Raw genomic sequence first — 18945 nt, forward strand, 5'->3', positions numbered from 1 at the left:
CGGAATTTTTTTCACAAGAATAGTTGATATGATAGTACGATTGTATATTTCACGCTGAGATACTCCTAGCAACAATGCGTACAATATGCCTTTACTTTATAGATATGCATGTACATGTATTATAATATTAATAGTAGCTCTAATAAGTAAGTAAGTAAATTCTTTATTATAGTGACATGAGTATGCAAATCAGCAATTAGCAAATAAGCAATTCAGCAGTTGGCAAATAAGCAAATTGACATGTCCCTACCGGCATTCCATAGTTTAGGTGACATGTATATACATACACAAAAATATACAAAGATGAACACCCGGCCCATAGGACCTATAAGTCACCTAAACAGAAGATTATAATCTGAGCATGTATGATATTTTTAACATGTTATTAACATTATATATATAGGAAATTCATATGGATACATATGCTTGTACAATCAATTTGATTACTTTATTTTGGTGGGTGTTTACGGGGTAAACTAGATTTTTATTATCCGACATTATGTTAAACACATTGTTTGAAATAACGTACATTTCCAAAAACAACAGTTCTTATAACATTGTAAATACTATCCTCAATTAGATTTGTTTGGCATAAAGTACATAGTCTTTGATTAGGCTATTCTCCTCTACTGTATACATTTATATATAAATAATTTATAAAATGATTGTACAAAAACACACGTGAATAACTGTAGGCTAAACCATAGGCACTCGATCGGTTCCGCAACTTTCTATGATTTTTAATTTCTTTAAAAAATCTTATAGCTTGTATATACAAAATAATTATTTGTTTTTATTCAAGGATTTTATTTTTTTTTATTCTGGACTTTGAGCTGTAACTAACCTTTCATTCCACTGTGATTTTTTTTTCATTCGCAACTTTTCGGCCTTTTCCGTCAAACTTCGGGAGTTCGATTATTCTGAATGTATAAATAAGAATGAAAAAAAAAATTATTAAGTGTAATGTAAGAACTATAATCATTTCGCAGTACTCTGAAATTTTATGACCCCTTACAATATATGCAGACAATAATTAATTATTTATATACGCAAACGTTCGTTGAACTTTGTTGAATTCAGATTCGTTTCGTGTTTAAGTAATAACCTTTCCGTTTTTAATAATATTATGTGACCTGGAGGAACATCCGGGTACTTTGCCAAAGCGGAAAAACACGCCAAGGAACAAAAACACCACTAAATTACCGAATTTAGACCCCTTTTTGTTGAGGTAATAAATGAAATATGATGAAATAACTTGTATTTTTGTTAGTTTATTTGACTAGCCTAACTTTGATGTTGATCTCTTTGTATTTTTAGCCTATTTTGTTTTCCCGCGTAGCGAGGCATAAGCCCCCTCCTCGAAGGGCCCTTTTCTTATTTCTCGTGACCATATTGAATCAAAGCATATTACCGCAGCCCTGTTTGATATTCTTACAAAGCTTTAATGGTTTACTAAAATGTAGTTACTCCAAGGTGAAAATTGCCTTCCTTTCCATTCTTTTTGTTTGTTGTTGCTCGTTTTGTTAATGGGAGACCCCCTTGACAGGGACCATACAGCTTTTAAACAGTATTAAACTAGTCTTAAAAGAATGCGATTATTAGTTTTAAGTCTAATTTTTAAATTTTTCTTCTGTATGAAGTAAAACTGATACTGTTGTAAAGAAAATACAGACCTTATATTGGATAATTTATAGACTTCCTCTCTAAAGTAGGCCTACCCCAGAACATTTCCTTCCCCTGCCGAGGAGATGTCAACCTTCCATGGATTTATTTCTTTTTTTAAAGAACTATTATAGAAAACAAAGAGTAGAACGCTGTTGATTGGTTTGGGAGCTGATTGTGGGGTGTAAATTTTTGGGGTGAAACATCAGCTATATGTTGGAATAGACCCTGGGGTCTTAGTCCAACTAATTAGACTTGTCAGAGACATCAAGATATTTTTTGACGGCCGATGTCTTTTTCCAAAAGACATTTTGTAACGGTTTGATGGTATGAAAAAAAAAGTATGTAAAATGGGTCAAACTATTCTCTCCAAATTAATTAGGCTACTGGGGCCTAAAACAGAAGTATAGGTTCATTCCATTTAATTTATTATAATTTATGTACAAGTTTTATTCCTCACATATACAGAGGGGTCAAAACCAAGGAGATTGCTGAAATATCTGTTTACTGCCTGGCGTTGTCTTGCATTTGTTTTCCATTAATTAGCATCAAGCCAATCTCCTGAAATAGACCCTAGATGTCTATATTTTACTCAATAATTTACTACAAATATGGAATGAGCCAACTATATATTCTCCTGGTTTAAACTCTGGGGTGAACCCCTTTTTGGGACCTAGAAATAGCACTTCAATTCTCATAGGATGAATTTGTAACAAGAATAAAGTGGTTTGAACTTTAAACAAGCTGAAAGAGAATCTTGCTTCCAGTGTGATCTTCACCATAAGTATTTTTAATCATCTTACCCTTAAAATTCTATTCTAGGAGTAGGTTGTGTGATTGTGGACAATGTTTTTTTTAATTTTAATTAATAATTGGCTGATATGTTCATCAGCTGAATAACATCAATTGGTTGTATACTAAGCTGTAAATGTTTTCTTACACATATAATCAATCATTTTTATGTATATACAGTGTTTTTTTCACCAAAATATTCGACGAAATTCGGCCCCATTCCCCCCTCAAAATAGTATGTTTTTTTTTTCCCCCTCAAAGCCGAAATTTCCCTCTCATATGGCAGCCCAAATTTGCCTACAATGAATACTCTTTTTTTTTTGCATATTACTGCCGAAAAATGTTTTATTTTATGCCTGTAAGACTGTTAAGCAAAGTTGTTTACAAATTGTTCCCGGGTAGTAAGGGGAGCTACTCCTGGCTTCCCAACAATTATTTCAATACTGGTAATTTAGATCAGTATATTAAGAAAAAGCGACGTATTTTAAACTTGTCTTGCAAGAGTTGCTCCCCTTTTCTACTCACTGGAAAGAAAACAAATGTCAAACAAAAGTAAATCTTACAGTGGTAAGTGGTGTATTAAAATATGCATTGGATCTTTTTTGTTTCTCCTCATTTGTGAAGAAATAAAATTCACCCTCCTATTGCATTTTTATACGCCCGTTTGAAAAACGGGACATATTATGGGAACGCCCCTGGCGGTCGGACGGGCGGCGTCCAATTTTGTCCGGAGCATATCTCCTACATGTATGGAGGGATTTTAATGAAACTTCATAGAAATGTTCACCACTATGAGGAGCAGTGTCGCGCACATGAACCAGGTCTCTAGGTCAAAGGTCAAGGTCACTTAGAGCTCATTGAAAACTGCTTGTCCGGAGCAAAACTTCCACTTGTATAGAGGGATTTTAATATTACTTGGCACAAATGTTCACCATTGTGAGGCGGAGTGTCGCGGGCAAGATTCAGGTCCTTGCGGCCAAGGTCAAGGTCACACATAGAGGTCAAAGTTCAGATAAAAATATGAAGATGTGTATATGGACCATTTAGTCATCATTATGCCCCCATTTCGAAGAAAAGGGGGTATATTGCTTTGCACTTGTCGGTCCGTCGGTCTGTCGGTCCATAGACCAAATGGTTTCCGAGTGATAACTAAAGAACCATTAGGCCTAGGAACTTCAAACTTGGTATGGTGATTGGTCATGGCCAGTAGATGACCCCTATCGATTTTGGGGTCAAGGGGTCAAAGGTCAAGGTCACATTGACCTTGTAAGCAAAAACGGTTTCCGATCAATAACTAAAGAACCCTTAGGCCTAGGAACTTCAAACTTGGTATGGTGATTGGTCATGACCAGTAGATGACCCCTATTGATTTTGGGGTCAAGGGGTCAAAGGTCAAGGTCACATTGACCTTGTAAGCAAAAACGGTTTCCGATCAATAACTAAAGAACCTTAAGGCCTAGGAACTTCAAACTTGGTATGGTGATTGGTCATGATCAGTAGATGACCCTATTGATTTTGGGGTCAAGGGGTCAAAGGTCAAGGTCACATTGACCTTGTAAGGAAAAACGGTTTCCGATCAATAACTAAAGAACCTTAAGGCCTAGGAACTTCAAACTTGGTATGGTGATTGGTCATGATCAGTAGATGACCCCTATTGATTTTAGGGTCAAGGGGTCAAAGGTCAAGGTCACATTGACCTTGTAAGCAAAAACGGTTTCCGATCAATAACTAAAGAACCTTAAGGCCTAGGAACTTCAAACATGGTATGGTGATTGGTCATGATCAGTAGATGACCCCTATTGATTTTGGGGTCAAGGGGTCAAAGGTCAAGGTCACATTGACCTTATAAGCAAAAACGGTTTCCGATCAATAACTAAAGAACTTTAAGGCCTAGGAACTTCAAACTTGGTATGGTGATTGGTCATGATCAGTAGATGACCCCTATTGATTTTGGGGTCAAGGGGTCAAAGGTCAAGGTCACATTGACCTCTTGGGTAAAAACGGTTTCTGATCAATAACAAAAGAATCCTTAGGCCTAGGAACTTCAAACTTGGTATGGTGATTGGTTATGACCAGCAGATGACCCCAGGGCTCGACATTAACGGTTGTCCGACTGCCCGGGACAACTAAAAGTTTGGTCCGGGCAAGTTATTTTGAAAAGCTCTTGTCCGACAGGGCAAGTGAAAATAAAAAGCATCATTGACAAAATGCATGTACAAAATGAATAGAAATAACATCTTTTCATTTATAAACATCTTTAAAACAAAAATACACCATGAATCATTATCAATAATGTGAATATACTACGGTCATGTACATTTGTTGATATAGGAAACGGAAGCAAAAATATGAGCATGCGCCGCGGTAAGGTAATTCCCCGTTCTAATAATAGACTATATCTAATTTTGTACAAGGTAATTCCCGGGTTATGCTGTTGTTTAAATTTTGATGTTTGCATGTAAAGATATCATTGAAAATATGTAAATAATCATATTGATCTTTAAATATAATTGTTAAATAAAGTTTTTGCATTTAAAATGATTTATTGTTTAATCTAATATTTATAACAACATTATGAACTTAGTCAATGAAGACTCATTTACGGCTGTTGACTTGATGATTGAACGGGGAATTACCTTACCGCGGCGCATGCTCATATTTTTCCTTCCGTTTCCTATATCAACAAATGTACATGACCGTAGTATATTCACATTGAATAAACAGATGAACCGATGTTTTAGAAAAACTACTAAATACAAAAAATATTTGTGTCTACGTATTAATGTATGAGCTTGTTTATTTTTCTGATTTATACATTTTTACCATTTTTAGGTCAGGACAAGTAAGTCTTAGGTCAGGGCAAGTAGTTTTAAAAACTACTTGCCCGACAGGACAACCTGATTCAAAAGTTAATGTCTAGGCCTGGACCCTATTGATTTTGGGGTTAAGGGGTCAAAGGTCAAGGTCACATTGACCTTGTAGGTAAAAACGGTTTCCGATCAATAATGAAAGAACCCTTAGGCCTAGGGACTTCAAACTTGATATGGTGATTGGTTATGATCAGTAGATGACCCCTATTGATTTTGGGGTCAAGGGGTCAAAGGTCAAGGTCACATTGACCTCTTAGGTAAAAACGGTTTCCGATCAATAACTAAAGAACCCTTAGGCCTAGGAACTTCAAACTTGGTATGGTGATTGGTCATGACCAGCAGATGACCCCTATTGATATTGGGGTTAAAGGGGCAAAGGGCAAGGTCACATTGACCTTGTAGGTAAAAATGCTTTCCAATCAATAACTTAAGAACCCTTTGGCCTAGGAACTTCAAACTTGGTATGGTGATTGGTCATGACCAGCAGATGCCTATTGATTTTGGGGTCAAGGGGTCAAAGGTCAAGGTCACATTGACCTTGTAGGTAAAAACGGTTTCCGATCAATTAACTAAAAACCCTTAGGCCTAGGAACTTCAAACTTTGTATGATGATTGGTCGTGACCAGCAGATGACCCCTATTGAGTTTTGGGTCAAGGGGTCAAAGGTCAAGGTCACATTGACCTTGTAAGTAAAAACGGTTTCTGATCAATAACTTAAGAACGCTTAGGCCTAGGAACTTCAAACTTGGTATGGTGATTTGTCATGACCAGCAGATTACCCCTATTGATTTTGGGATCAAGGGGTCAAAGGTCAAGGTCACATTGACATTGGAAGTAAAAACGGTTTCTGATCAATAACTAAAGAACTCTTCGGCCTAGGAACTTCAAACTTGGCATGGTGATTGGTCATGAGCAGCAGATGACCCCTATTGATATTGGGGTCAAAGGTCAAGGTCACATTGACCTTGTATGTTAAAACGGTTTCAGATCAATAACTAAAGAACCCTTAGGCCTAGGAACTTCAAACTTGGTATGGTGATTGGTCATGACCAGCAGATGACCTATTGATTTTGGGGTCAAGGGGTCAAAGGTCAAGGTCACATTGACCTTGTAGGTAAAAACGGTTTCTGATCAATTAACTAAAAATGCTTAGGCCTAGGAACTTCAAACTTTGTATGATGATTGGTCGTGACCAGCAGATGACCCCTATTGAGTTTTGGGTCAAGGGGTCAAAGGTTAAGGTCATGAACAGTAGATACTTGATAACCCTTATTAATTGTTTGATCACTGGGTCAGAAGTCATGCATAATAACCTTATCACATGACTAATTGGCTGCTGATAGGGGGCATACATGTTTTACAAACATATCTTGTTTATTGAGGGATAGTAACACAAATGGTCATTATCAAGACTATGGCTGTGATACATATAATTTAGGTCAATATATACAAGGTCAATTTCACTAAAGATGATGAAATATCCAGATTTTGTCCGGAGCATATCTCCTACACACATGGAGGGATTTTAATGAAATTTCATAGAAATGTTCACCATTATGAGAAGCCATGTCACGCACATGAACTAGGTCTCTAGGTCAAAGGTCAAGGTCACACTTAGAGCTCATTGAAAAACGCTTGTCCGGAGCAAAACTTCCACATGCATAGAGGGATTTCAATATAACTTGGCACAAATGTTCACCATTGTGAGGCTGAGTGTCGCACGCAAAATTCAGGTCCCTGCAGCCAAGGTCAAGGTCACACATAGAGGTCAAAGTTCAGATAAAAATTTGAAGATGTGTATAGGGACCATTTAGTCATCATTTATTGATGGATTGTAGCACAAATGGTAACTATCATGACTACAGGTGTGACACATTTAATTTAGGTTAATATTTGCAAGGTCAAGGTCACTGGAGATGATTAAATATCCAGATGTTGTCCGGAGCATATTTTCTACATGCATGGAGGAATTTTAATGTTACTTTATAGAATTGTTCACCACCATGAGACGTAGTGCCCTGCACATGAACCAAGTCTCTAGGTCAAAGGTGAAGGTCACAGTTTAGAGCTCTAGAAAAAACGCTTGTCTGGAGCAAAACTTCTTCATGCATAGAGGGATTTCAATATAATTTGGCACAAATGTTCATCATTGTGAGGCTGAGTGCAGTGCATAAAATTCAGGTCCCTGCGACCAAGGTCAAGGTCACACATCCTGTACATATCTTCCCTACTGATTTGTTTTAAGGTTCATTTAACAACACAGTGCCAGGAATAAAAACTTGCTTGCTAGATAACACTTATCCATAATGCTCCCATCTCCATCTAAAGCTTTCGTAAACGGGCGTATTTTGTGACTATGGCACCCTTGTTCCCCCTCCAAAGGGCATCGGCCCCCTTCCCCCAAAAGTGAAAAAAAAACACTGATATATATTCAAGTCCTTTGTTATATTTGTTATATTCTAGAGTCCTAAGTTGAAAAATTTGAATTTAAAATGTTCTTGTTTGTATGTTTTATTAAAATGCCTTCATTTTCTGTTTCCAGGTTGTGCGTTTTGGTGAACCTGAAGAATTGACTGATTTGATACAAGTGTTTTTGAATGGTGCTTTATTTAACTTGAAAAGTTAAGGTAGTGTAAAAGTTTCTTCCAATGTACAGTCATCGAATTTAGCACTGGCCCGGTGGTCCATGGTCAGTGAAAAATAGTTCGGGCCAGTGAAAATTTTAAGAAAATTTAGTTAAATATATAGTAGAATAAATTCAAAACTGGAATTCGGGCTTCTAAATTCAAAATCTTAAATTGATTGACTGAATGTATTTATGTCTTAAAATGTAACATGAAGAATATTATTTGTTTGTTAATTGGTACATATTAAATTTAAAACGATTTTTTTTCCTTATATAAGTGGTACCGAATAACGGACCCATTCACAATCCCTAACGGTCTTTGAGACTTTCACAATTTCAGAATGGGTCTGACGGACTCGTTCACAATTCTGCAAAAATTCACAATCTACATAAATTAAGCTTACAATATAAGTGTTAAAAAATGTCAATTTTTGTTTGTATTGATGTATTTTTAAAATTAAAAGGTCCTCTTACTGCCTATATTCAAACCGAAAGTTGAGTTGCTTCCAATTTGATTTACAGATATTTTTATTACAATGTAGTCAAGTAATTATGTCCGAAACCTCAAAACTATATGTTACCAGCAGGGCTTGAGCTGGGTCAAAATTTGAGGGAGAAGTGACTTCTCCCTCCAGCTGATTTAGGGAGAAGTGAGGAGACTTTAGGGAGAAGTTAGGAGACACATAAGGCGTCACCTGGGACATGTTTCGGGCCATTACTTTTTAGCTCACATGAGCTAGCTCAGGGTGAGTTTTTAGGGTCGTTGAATGTCTGTTGTCTGTCGTCCGTCCACACATGTACGTTAACATTCTAGCGGTCACATTATTGCCTCAATTATCATCAAACTTTGTCAGAATGCTTATCTAGGAAATAGCTCGGATGAGTTCGAACATGGGTCATCTCGATGAAAAACTAGGTCACAGGAGCTAAAAATAGAAAAACCTTGTTAACACTAGCGGTCACATTTTGCCTCAATCATCATCAAACTTTGTCAGGATGCTTGTCTAGATAATATCCGGTTGAGTTTGAACATGGGTCATCTTGGATGAAAAACTAGGTCACAGGAGCTAAAAATAGAAAAACCTTGTTAACACTTTAGTCGTCACATTTTTGACTCAATCATCTAGTGGCCCATGTTTTTATCCAAATATTCTGGAAATTTGTATGATTTCTAGGTCAAGTTCTAATATGGGTCACCTGGGTTCAAAAACTAGGTCACACTGCCCAAATATGAAAAAAACCTTAATAACACTCTAGTGGTCACATTTTTGACTCAATTATCATCAAACTTGGTCAGTATGCTTGTCTAGGTAATTGCTCGGATGAGTTCGAACATAGGTCATCTGGGTTGAAAAACTAGGTTACAGGAGCTAAAAATAGAAAAATCTTGTTAATGCTCTAATGGCTACTGTTTTGATGATTTCTAGGTCAAGTTTGAATATGGGTCACCTGGGTTCAAAAACTAGGTCACACCGCCAAAATATGGAAAAACCTTATTAACACTCTAGTGGTCACATTTTTGACTCAATTATCATCAAACTTGGTCAGGAAGCTTGTCTAGGTAATTGCTTGGATGAGTTCAAACATAGGTCATCTCGGATGCAAAACTAGTTTACAAGAACTAAAAATAGAAAAACCTTGTTAACACTCTAGTGGCCACATTTTTCACTCAATTGACATCAAACTTGGTCAGGATGCTTGTCTAGGTAATTGCTTAGATGAGTTCGAACATGGGTAATCTCCGATGAAATCTAGGTCACAGGAGCTAAAAATAGAAAATTCACCTGTCGTGAAACTTGGTCAGAATGCTTGTCTAGGTAATTGTTCGAATGAGTTTGATGTATCAGTTGAACGATCTAGGGCCATCCGACTGTATACATGTAGTGAGTATTTTAGTTGGTAACATTATTCACTGCAGATAGAGCAGTGCCCTGAGTCAGACTTGTTGTTGTCTATAATTTTTCGTTGATGGTTTGGGCGATTTACATTTTACATAATGATAGAGATAAATATAGTGACATTGCGGCGTGTATTACTATCACATTTTGTTGGCACGCATTCTAAACAAGCAGATTAACGTTTATTGGATGTAATTGAGAAGTAAACAAATTGTTAACAGACCTAGCATCGTAAATCGGTATGACAGATCATTAAAAAAAATCAGGCGACTTCAAAATCGCTTTGAAGTTTGTTTTAGGCGAAGTCGCTCATACAAAAGCAAGATCATTAAAAAAAATCAGGCGACTTCAAAATCGCTTTGAAGTTTGTTTTAGGCGAAGTCGCTCATACAAAAGCAACTTCTTCACCCTAATCACCCTGAACCAGGGTCTTTCAATTTGCCAAAGCCCGAATTAATGGGAACTTTGCTGCAATATTTTTGATAATTAAAACTTTGTGGACAAAAAGTTTTTCAAGCTGAATGAATATAGATTAGACTTTCGTTCTTATGGTTACCGAATAATGAAAGACATTATTACAGTTTAATCGAGTAAATGTCAAAAATGTCAAAACTATATGTTAAATCAGGGTCTTTCATTTAGATAAAATCAAAATTAACGGGAATTTTGCGACAGTATTTTTGATTATTTAAACTTTGTGGACTAGGATTTTTCAAGCTGAATGAATTTAGAATACTTTCAGTCATATGGTTACTGAATAATAAAAGACATTTTTCAGAGAACTGGTCAAATTTTTAGAACATATTCTGCTCAAGTCGACATTGCAAACAAATCTGATATAAATACAAGGTAAATATCTGGTTAAAGTGTAACAAACGAAAAATGACCTCAAAGAGTGGTAAATTCTTTGTGAATATCTGAAAAAGGGTCATTTGGGTAAATTTTCATTTTTAAGAAAAAATTTCAAAATTTGGATATTTTTTTATTTTTTTCAATTGTTACGGTTAAGGAAAAAAATCGCTAAAAATACCCACACAACAACAGCTCCTTAATTTCTCAAGGGATTTTAATTTAACTTGCCGGTTTTATGATGTAATCATTCTTGACAGAAATTTCTTGGGCAATTTTCAAGGGATTAAACCAAATTTTCACAGAACTATTGTTACCAAGTTTTATTTGACCTTAAGACATTTACGCCAAATTGTTGGATTCTGCTAAAATTGACCATAACTTTGTAATTTATTTATAAATTTGATTTATATTTTGACAAGGAAACACTTGTGGCCAAACTAACATGCCGGATGACATGCAGGCGGGGTCCACTTTCGTTCAGAGCATATCTCCTACACACATGGAGGAAATTTAATGTTCACCACTGTGAGAAGCTGTGTTTCGCGAATGAATCAGGTCTCTAGGTCAAAGGTCAAGGCCTCCTTATTTCAAGAACCAACACACTGTGACTTAACTTCTTTTATAAACAGTTTTTTTCCTGTGTACTATTTGATTACTGCATATCTATTTAGATTTATATAAAACATTAAAATCTTTTACTAATTACACTGTCTATTCTTAATTTTTCAGAGTCGAGATGTAAATTGACAAATGAAGAATCTGACTGGGAAACTAAATAGTAATTAGAATTGGTGACAATAAAATCTGAATAATTTGAATAAAGAAATCATGAATTGACAAGAATTGTGAAACAGAAGCAGAATGGACGGGGGAGAGCAGATGACTATCAGCCCTGAATTTCTGGAGAATATTCAATCAGCTGTTAACTCACAGGGTGTTCTTGGGCAAGTTCAAGTGATTGAGACTGAGAATGGACCAGTCACGGTATTGTTTATGGAGGAAGGAGCTGATACTTCTAGTTTCGGTGGAGAAAATATTACTCTGTCAGTTAGTGAAGCAGGCCAGGGACTTGGTGAGACAGTTATTGAAGATGCCAATACTGAAGTTCAATATCAGTACCATGTACAAACAGACAATGACTATACACAATTGCTTCAAGGAGCTGTTGGAGATACAATTGTCAGTGATGCTAATCCAGTCAGTTCTGTGAAGGAAGACCTTGCCGTAGAACCTGTCATTGATCTTCCTCAAGTTCCTGCCGCAGTACAGTCAACAGTCACTGAAACTTTCCAACAGCCAGAGAGTGAAACATCTACAGACACATACTATATCACTGAAACAGGTGAAATACTTAAGATCGATAGCTCCTTGTTGGGGGAGAATGCTGGTGATGCAACACTACAGCTTCAGACTCAAGATGGCACTCTGCAGATTCTTAACCAAGTTGGAAGTTTACAAACCAGTCAGGTAGACACTCAGCTGCCAACCTATACCCAGCCAGCAGTAGATACTGGTAACATCAACATAACATATGACCAAAGTACTCCTTCCTTTGAATACACTGCCACAAAAGTTGATACCCAGGGTGTTAACACTGAAGTAGCTAGAGCTGAGGAACCAAAAGTATTGAGTTATAAAACAACTAATAGGCAACGAACAAACATCATGAGGCAGCCAGTGTCTAGAGCAGCTCCAACTAGCATTCTTTCAAAGCCTACATCAGCATCCAGTCAGACAGGATTTCTTCCATCTAGTTATCACAGTGTTAAACAAGTGGATGCCAGTGGTCAAACTACAGAAATTGTATACCCAAAACCATACCAAAAACATACCATTGTATACCCTAAGATACAAAAACAAAGTGTTAATACTGGTATGCTTAAATCAGGACAACAGAGTTATCAGACAAAAACTTACCCACAAAAAATGATTACTACAGTTGTGAAACCTCAGTCTTTATTGAAATCCAATGCAAGTCATGGTCTGACCTCAGTTCCTGTTGTAAATAAACCTATTGTTCCTCAGATACCGGCTTCAACTAGAAGTATCACCACAAGCACTTACACACAGAGAACAGAGCCTGCATTTAGTAAGATGCAGTCCAAAATGGTAGGAACAACAAGAGTTCCTGCTGTTATCAAACAGCAAACAGATTTGCTATCAGTGGCAATGAAACAAGCAGAAGTTTCTAATCAAATTTTGACTTCTTCGGTACAACCATTGAAAAAAGTTGCAACTCCTGCAGTTGTGAAAGAGACTGTTGTTGCTTTTCCAAGTACAGTAAAACCAGCAGAGTGTGATGTTGCTGTTGAAAACATAGCAGCAGAATTGGTTTCTACAAATTCAGTTATAGAGAGTTCTAAACCAACAAGTAATGAAACATCACTTCCTGAGACAACACCATTCACAAAGGAGCAAGAGATTGTTCCTCCAGCACCAAGTGAGGAAAAAGTTGAAACACCGGGAAATATAATTGAATCCCTTGAAATACCAGTGAAAAACATTGAATCCTTTGATAATCCAGCAAGTAACACTGAATCCCTTGATACACCAGTGGATAACATTGAATCCCAATCTAATGAGTCTAGTGAAAGCAAGATGGAAATTGATCAGCAACCTTCTGAAGCTAAACAGTCAGATGTTGAAAAATTGGTGAAATTAAAAGAAGATGAAACAAGGGAGACTGAAAAATCGAAGTCTGATTCTTCTTCAAAACAGGTATCTATTAACAGCTTTTCAAAAATTTATAATTTACAAGATAAAAGTACTATTAAAAATGTTAAGAGCAACACTGTGTTGTTAGAAGCTGTTCAGACAGTTAAGAAGAATTTGAAGGTGAGTTCTTTAGCCCAAACAACAAATATGGGTAGTGAAAATGATGCAAACAATGATGGCACTGCAAGCAGCGTTAAAAAGAAGCAAGAAGACCTACATTGCAGCGGATTAAAAAGTATTAAAATTTCAGCATCTGAAATGGAAGAAAAAAATCAGAAAGTAAATGATGTTAAAAAAGTAAAAGAAAAGATAACTGCAAAGAAAGCATTTAACCTTCCCATTAAAAAGATTTTGAAATGCGAAAAATGTTCATTTATGACAAAGAAGAAATCTGATATGAAACAACATATATTAGACAATCATACAGAAGCTTCTATACCAGACAAGCCCAAATTGTGTCTGAAATTAGATAAACAAGAAGATCAGTTAAATAAAACACAAGAAGCATCAAAATCTGTTGAAAATTTGTCTGAAACTAAAATACAGAGTTCTAAAGTCAGTGAAAAAATTAAAACCAGAAAACGTAAAGTTTCTACAGCAGTAACTCGTAAAGGAAAGTTAAATAAACATTTATATGAAGTGAATGTAGCAAGAACATTTTCTTGTGGCAAGTGCAAGAAGTCATTTGTAAAGGAAGTTGATCGTTTGAAACATGTGATGGAAGGTACATGCACGCCTCGTGTTACCATTGAAAAGAATTTAAAAAGTGAAGATGATGAACAATTATCTGGGGACGACAATGATGTTGATTCAGACAGTAAGTTAATTGGCTCAGACAAAGACAGTGATCAATATAATTATAGCCTGTGTACATCAATCCTGAGACGTTTCTATCTGAAACATCAAGACCTCCAATTACCAGTTAGTACTGACAAGTGCTTTAGATGTGCCGTCTCTTTAAAAACATTGGAGCAGAAAGTCATCCATGTGTGTCGTGAAAATTCAAAAAATATTTATTTTTGTCAAGATTGTGGTAAAATCATTACTTCCAAAAGAGGGTATTTACTGCATAAAGACAAATATCCATTCAGGTGTCCATCGTGCAAGTTTGGGTTTTTAAGAGAACACATTTTAAAGAGACATTTGCAAAAATGTGGCAGTGCCAAAGAAATGAGATATTTAGCCTTGGTTGAATCCTACAGAGAGAAGAATAGATCTTTAAAAAAGGAAATAGGTCTAGCTCATCATAGGTGTCACATGTGTAACAAGCATTTCTTGTCAGTTAGAAGGCTTAGATTTCATCAACAAATGGTCCATGATATCATTCCAAATCCAAAGTCAACCATGATGACTGGTATTGCTGGTTCTACCAAAATTAACAAATATATTTTTGGAAAGACTTATACCATTCGTTCCAGCAGGAACAGCAAAGAAGCGAAGAAGATTGTTGATAAAAAGGCTACTGACATTGAACAGATTCTTGGAAGAAAACAAATATATTACCTGTTTACTGATGAAAAAAGCCCAGAAGCTTTGCATAATAGTGTGCCAATGGAACCTTCTAAAAGAAAATCAGAGTTAAAACCCGTGGATAAGTCAGACCCTGAAAACTTGGGCACTGAATATGGTATCATGATGGATCAACATGGCTCAGTGTAAGTTCTTCTCTTTTTCTTTTTATGTTGTATGAAGGATTTTTCAGTGCTTTACCTAGAAATGTACATGTATAATGGGACACTGTTTTCTAACATGAATTTTTGTTCATGCAATTTAAGGGAAGTTTAATGTCTTTGAGATTCTTTAAGGGGAATCTTATATTGTGCACATTTTGAATGTAAAGAACAGTTGGAAATTTGAGCATTCATTACTTGTTAAGTATCCTAGAAACTTCCTTGTATGTGTGAATTTTTACATTCTAGTCAGTAAAACTTCCTTGTTTAAGATAACTAAGAGCACCATTTAATGCAGGAAAAAGTTCCAAATATATATAAACTACATATACTTTTACCTAAAATCTGTCATATTAGTGCCAGGCCAGTAATTGAAAACACTTCTCATTCATTTTTCTTTTGCCATCAGATAAATGTTGCTGGCGGTAGCGAGTGCTTATTGATTTCTACCTTTTTTCTATGGAAAGTTATCCATGGCCATTTCATTATTCTGGAGCCTTCATATATTGCTTAAGTCCGGACATGAACTTCCATTTTGCAATGTATATTATTATGTTGGAAGTATTTCTTGTGTTGAAATTCACAAAATTAAACTGCAATTGTAATTACCGCAATGTCAATTACCTGTTGCAAAACGACTACAATAAAGTTTGTTTAAAAGTTGACACTTCTTCTAAAATCTGAAAAAAAATCTTACAAAATATAAATTCTACCTATGAATAGAATAATCCTTTTACAAAAATTTGTATTATGATGGATATTTCTTACTTTATTGAAATAAAAATTATATTATTTTCTTTTGCAGGATTACTAAAGAAGTTTTAAATACAGCCCATGCTGCAGAAGATACAAGTGACAGTTTGAGATCCAAGGAGCTGAAACCATTCTCTGAGTTTATTGAATACAGTGGTCATATCCCAGAAGGCCTTGAATCATATAAACCACTCATGAAGGCATATAAATGTGCAGCTTGCAGCATCTTATGTGCTGATGAATTAAGTTTCAAAAGACATATGCTTACTGTTCATTTAAAAGGAGCGCAATGCAAAGTTTGCAAGAAGAAGCCTATAACTGAGAAAGGACTCTTGGCTCATATGATAGATAAACATCTAGTTGGAGAACCTCTGACATGCCCAGAATGTAATAAAGCATTTAAAAAGACCAATGCTTACTGGAGGCACGCAGTATTGCATATTGAACGCTTCAGTTGTGAGGTGTGTTGTCGAGGTTTCCGACAAAAGAGGGATCTGACCGACCATTTGAAAGTACATGTAGAAGTGAAAGAGTTTTGTGTCAGGTGTGGCCAAGTGTTTGACAATCATGACCTTCTAAGAATACACAGCTGGAAGGAACATAAAGTAAGAATGAATAAGAGGTTAACGCCACTGCATATAAGAACACAAAGGAGATACTTGAGGCCAAAGAGAAAGAGAAAGAAGACAATTCAAATGACTATTGATACGACTAAAAAGGTGTGTAAATCTCAGAAATTTGAAGGATTTGAAATTGCCATCATCATGTTTGCATCATTTTCACTTTAAACAAAACAAGCATCTTCCTTGTAAATGGATAACCTGTGATAAAAGACCACATGGATGAAATACTGAGAGAAAAAAAAATGACTACAATCAAGGTGAAAAAAGCGCTTTGATACTACACATATATAGATCAATTATTTGGATGTTGTAATTTTGGGGAAAAGTTTCTTAAGAAAGAAGAGTTCTGTAATGTTTATTGTTTTTGTTAGTTTAAAGTTAAACAGAAAAGTGTATTAAGAGACAGGTCATGGTTTACAAGTGGTCTCTTAATGCAGGTTTCCAACCACATTCTTAAAATATTACCTTCTTTGAAGCAACTAAAATAGCAGGTAGGTGAAGATTTTAGCTTTAAGTCTGAAAAAAAATCTTTTGTTTAAAGGGTTTAAAGCTATTACAGGTAAAATATAGTAAGTAAATATTTATTGTAATATAAATTTTATTGTTTTAAGATTATTGTGGTTGCTTCTTAAAAGATAAAAACATTGATTGTCTGAATTTTTAAACAAACATTGAATATTTTAAGTTACTTGTATAAATCATTACCAAACTAGTTTACTTTGCCATATGACCTATACAAGTAATGGAGTTACAAAGCAGTATGTCTCTAGATTCTTGCTCATATGTGTGAAAATTTTGAAGATGTATTTGAAATGAAAATTTTGTCAGGTTACTAGACACATTGCAAACAGCACTTATAATCTACCTAAATTACCCCAAAAAGGGTCAAATATGCAAAAAATAGCTTTTACTGTGAATACTGCAAAATCTGTCATAAATTGTATATAACAAGAATATGAATACTTAAATTGTGAAAATGTTCTCTTTTGATAAAATCTTAGTATATTATTTTCCATTTAGCATCTGGCATGCAGCAAGACAAACAAATCAGCTATTGTTTGTATGGTTTACCAGATATAATTGATTTCTAACTGTAACTGCCATCAAATGTGTGATACATTGAAACACAACATCTTTTAACTGAATTTTCAGGATAGAATGTTTAAATTACTAAGACACTAGATACAAGTCTGTAAACATAAAGTTAACCTGCTTGTTGTGCCAATTTACTTAATAATTAGTAAGTTACTCTAATAACTTCATATGTTTTCTATTAAATTATAACTGATAAATTTTTAGGAATTTTTTTTTGTAGACGGTCGAGTCAGCAGTGGTGGATGCTGGAACAAAGACTAAAGACGAGGCGACACCTTCCAAGGGATCAGATAAACAATTGACCCAGAGTTCAACTGTTACTGACAGCAATCTGAAAAGTATTGAGTAAGTAATAAAGTAAATGATTACATTGATTGTTTAATGTATTATTAATATAAGGTACAGTAAAATTGATACTTACAGAATGGGAATTGGGCTTTAGAAGTTGTTACTGATACATATTCGAAGAAACATACAAGGATGTTTAGGTAATGTAGTGGGGCGGGAAATTGAGAAAATAGTGCAAATTGTGATACAAGCATGAAACTTTCAGGAAATCATCTTTAGACTATGTAGATTTCAAAAGTGAAGTGGGCCCCAAAATATCTCTGCTCATTCAAGATGGCCGCCATTTTCAAAATGGCCGCCATATAAATTTGATGTACATGCTAGCTCATTCACTCCAATTTTTTGTACAGACCTTTAACTAACACCTAAAGCATGCATATAGTTTCTCCTTTTCAAAAATTTAAATCTCACAAAATGTTTCTTTCATACTTCTTCCAAATCCAAGATGGCGTCCAATATGGCCGTCGATTTTGTGCAAAACTGTTATATCATTTTTATAATATAATTTGTTGAACAAATTATGTTTATTATGATAAAAAAGTGTTTAAACATATCAGAGATAATCAAATTATATGTTAATCTCAATAAAAGTAAACATTTTAAAAGTTTTTGTCTAAAAATATCTTTAAAAAAAGATCAAGAAAAAATTCCAATTTTTTCATATTTTTCAAATTTGATTTTCTTAAGTAATGTATTCCATTCCATTAATATCATGTGTTTATTGTACAGAATGTAAGAAAAACATTAAATCTGTAGGTTTTATATTTTGTGAAAGTGGGTGGGGTAATTCTATATGATAATTGTAAAAGAAAAAACAACAGAAAATCTACATAGCTAAGTTCATTCTATTTCTTTGCCTTTTTACTTTTCTATGAATTCTTATGCAAATGTTCCAACTTAAAAAGTACTTTTTAGCTCGACTATTCGATAAGAATAAGTAGAGCTATTGTAGTCACCCGAGCGTCGGCGTTGGTGTCCGCGTCCGCGTAACCACTTATGTTAAAGTTTTTGTAATAGTTCAAATATTTTCAAAGTCCATTG

At 35.2% G+C, this 18945-nt stretch overlaps 1 protein-coding gene across 2 annotated transcripts in view; it reads left to right on the forward strand.

The window, feature by feature from the left end:
* Positions 1 to 1138: 1138 nt before the first annotated feature.
* LOC132751100 (uncharacterized) overlaps positions 1139 to 18945 on the forward strand; it is a 40301-nt gene continuing 22494 nt past the window's right edge. The window contains exons 1-4 of one of the 2 annotated variants that reach the window (XM_060741213.1): positions 1139 to 1228; positions 7867 to 7951; positions 11430 to 13418; positions 17777 to 17901. In XM_060741213.1, the coding sequence (XP_060597196.1) occupies positions 11562 to 13418; positions 17777 to 17901 (1982 nt within the window). In that variant the 5' untranslated portion in view covers positions 1139 to 1228; positions 7867 to 7951; positions 11430 to 11561. The other variant, XM_060741211.1, reaches the window with a different exon arrangement.

The sequence above is a fragment of the Ruditapes philippinarum genome, unplaced genomic scaffold, assembly GCF_026571515.1.
Source record: "Ruditapes philippinarum isolate M1 unplaced genomic scaffold, ASM2657151v2 ctg4575_1_1_1_1, whole genome shotgun sequence".
Taxonomy (NCBI): Eukaryota; Metazoa; Mollusca; class Bivalvia; order Venerida; family Veneridae; genus Ruditapes; species Ruditapes philippinarum.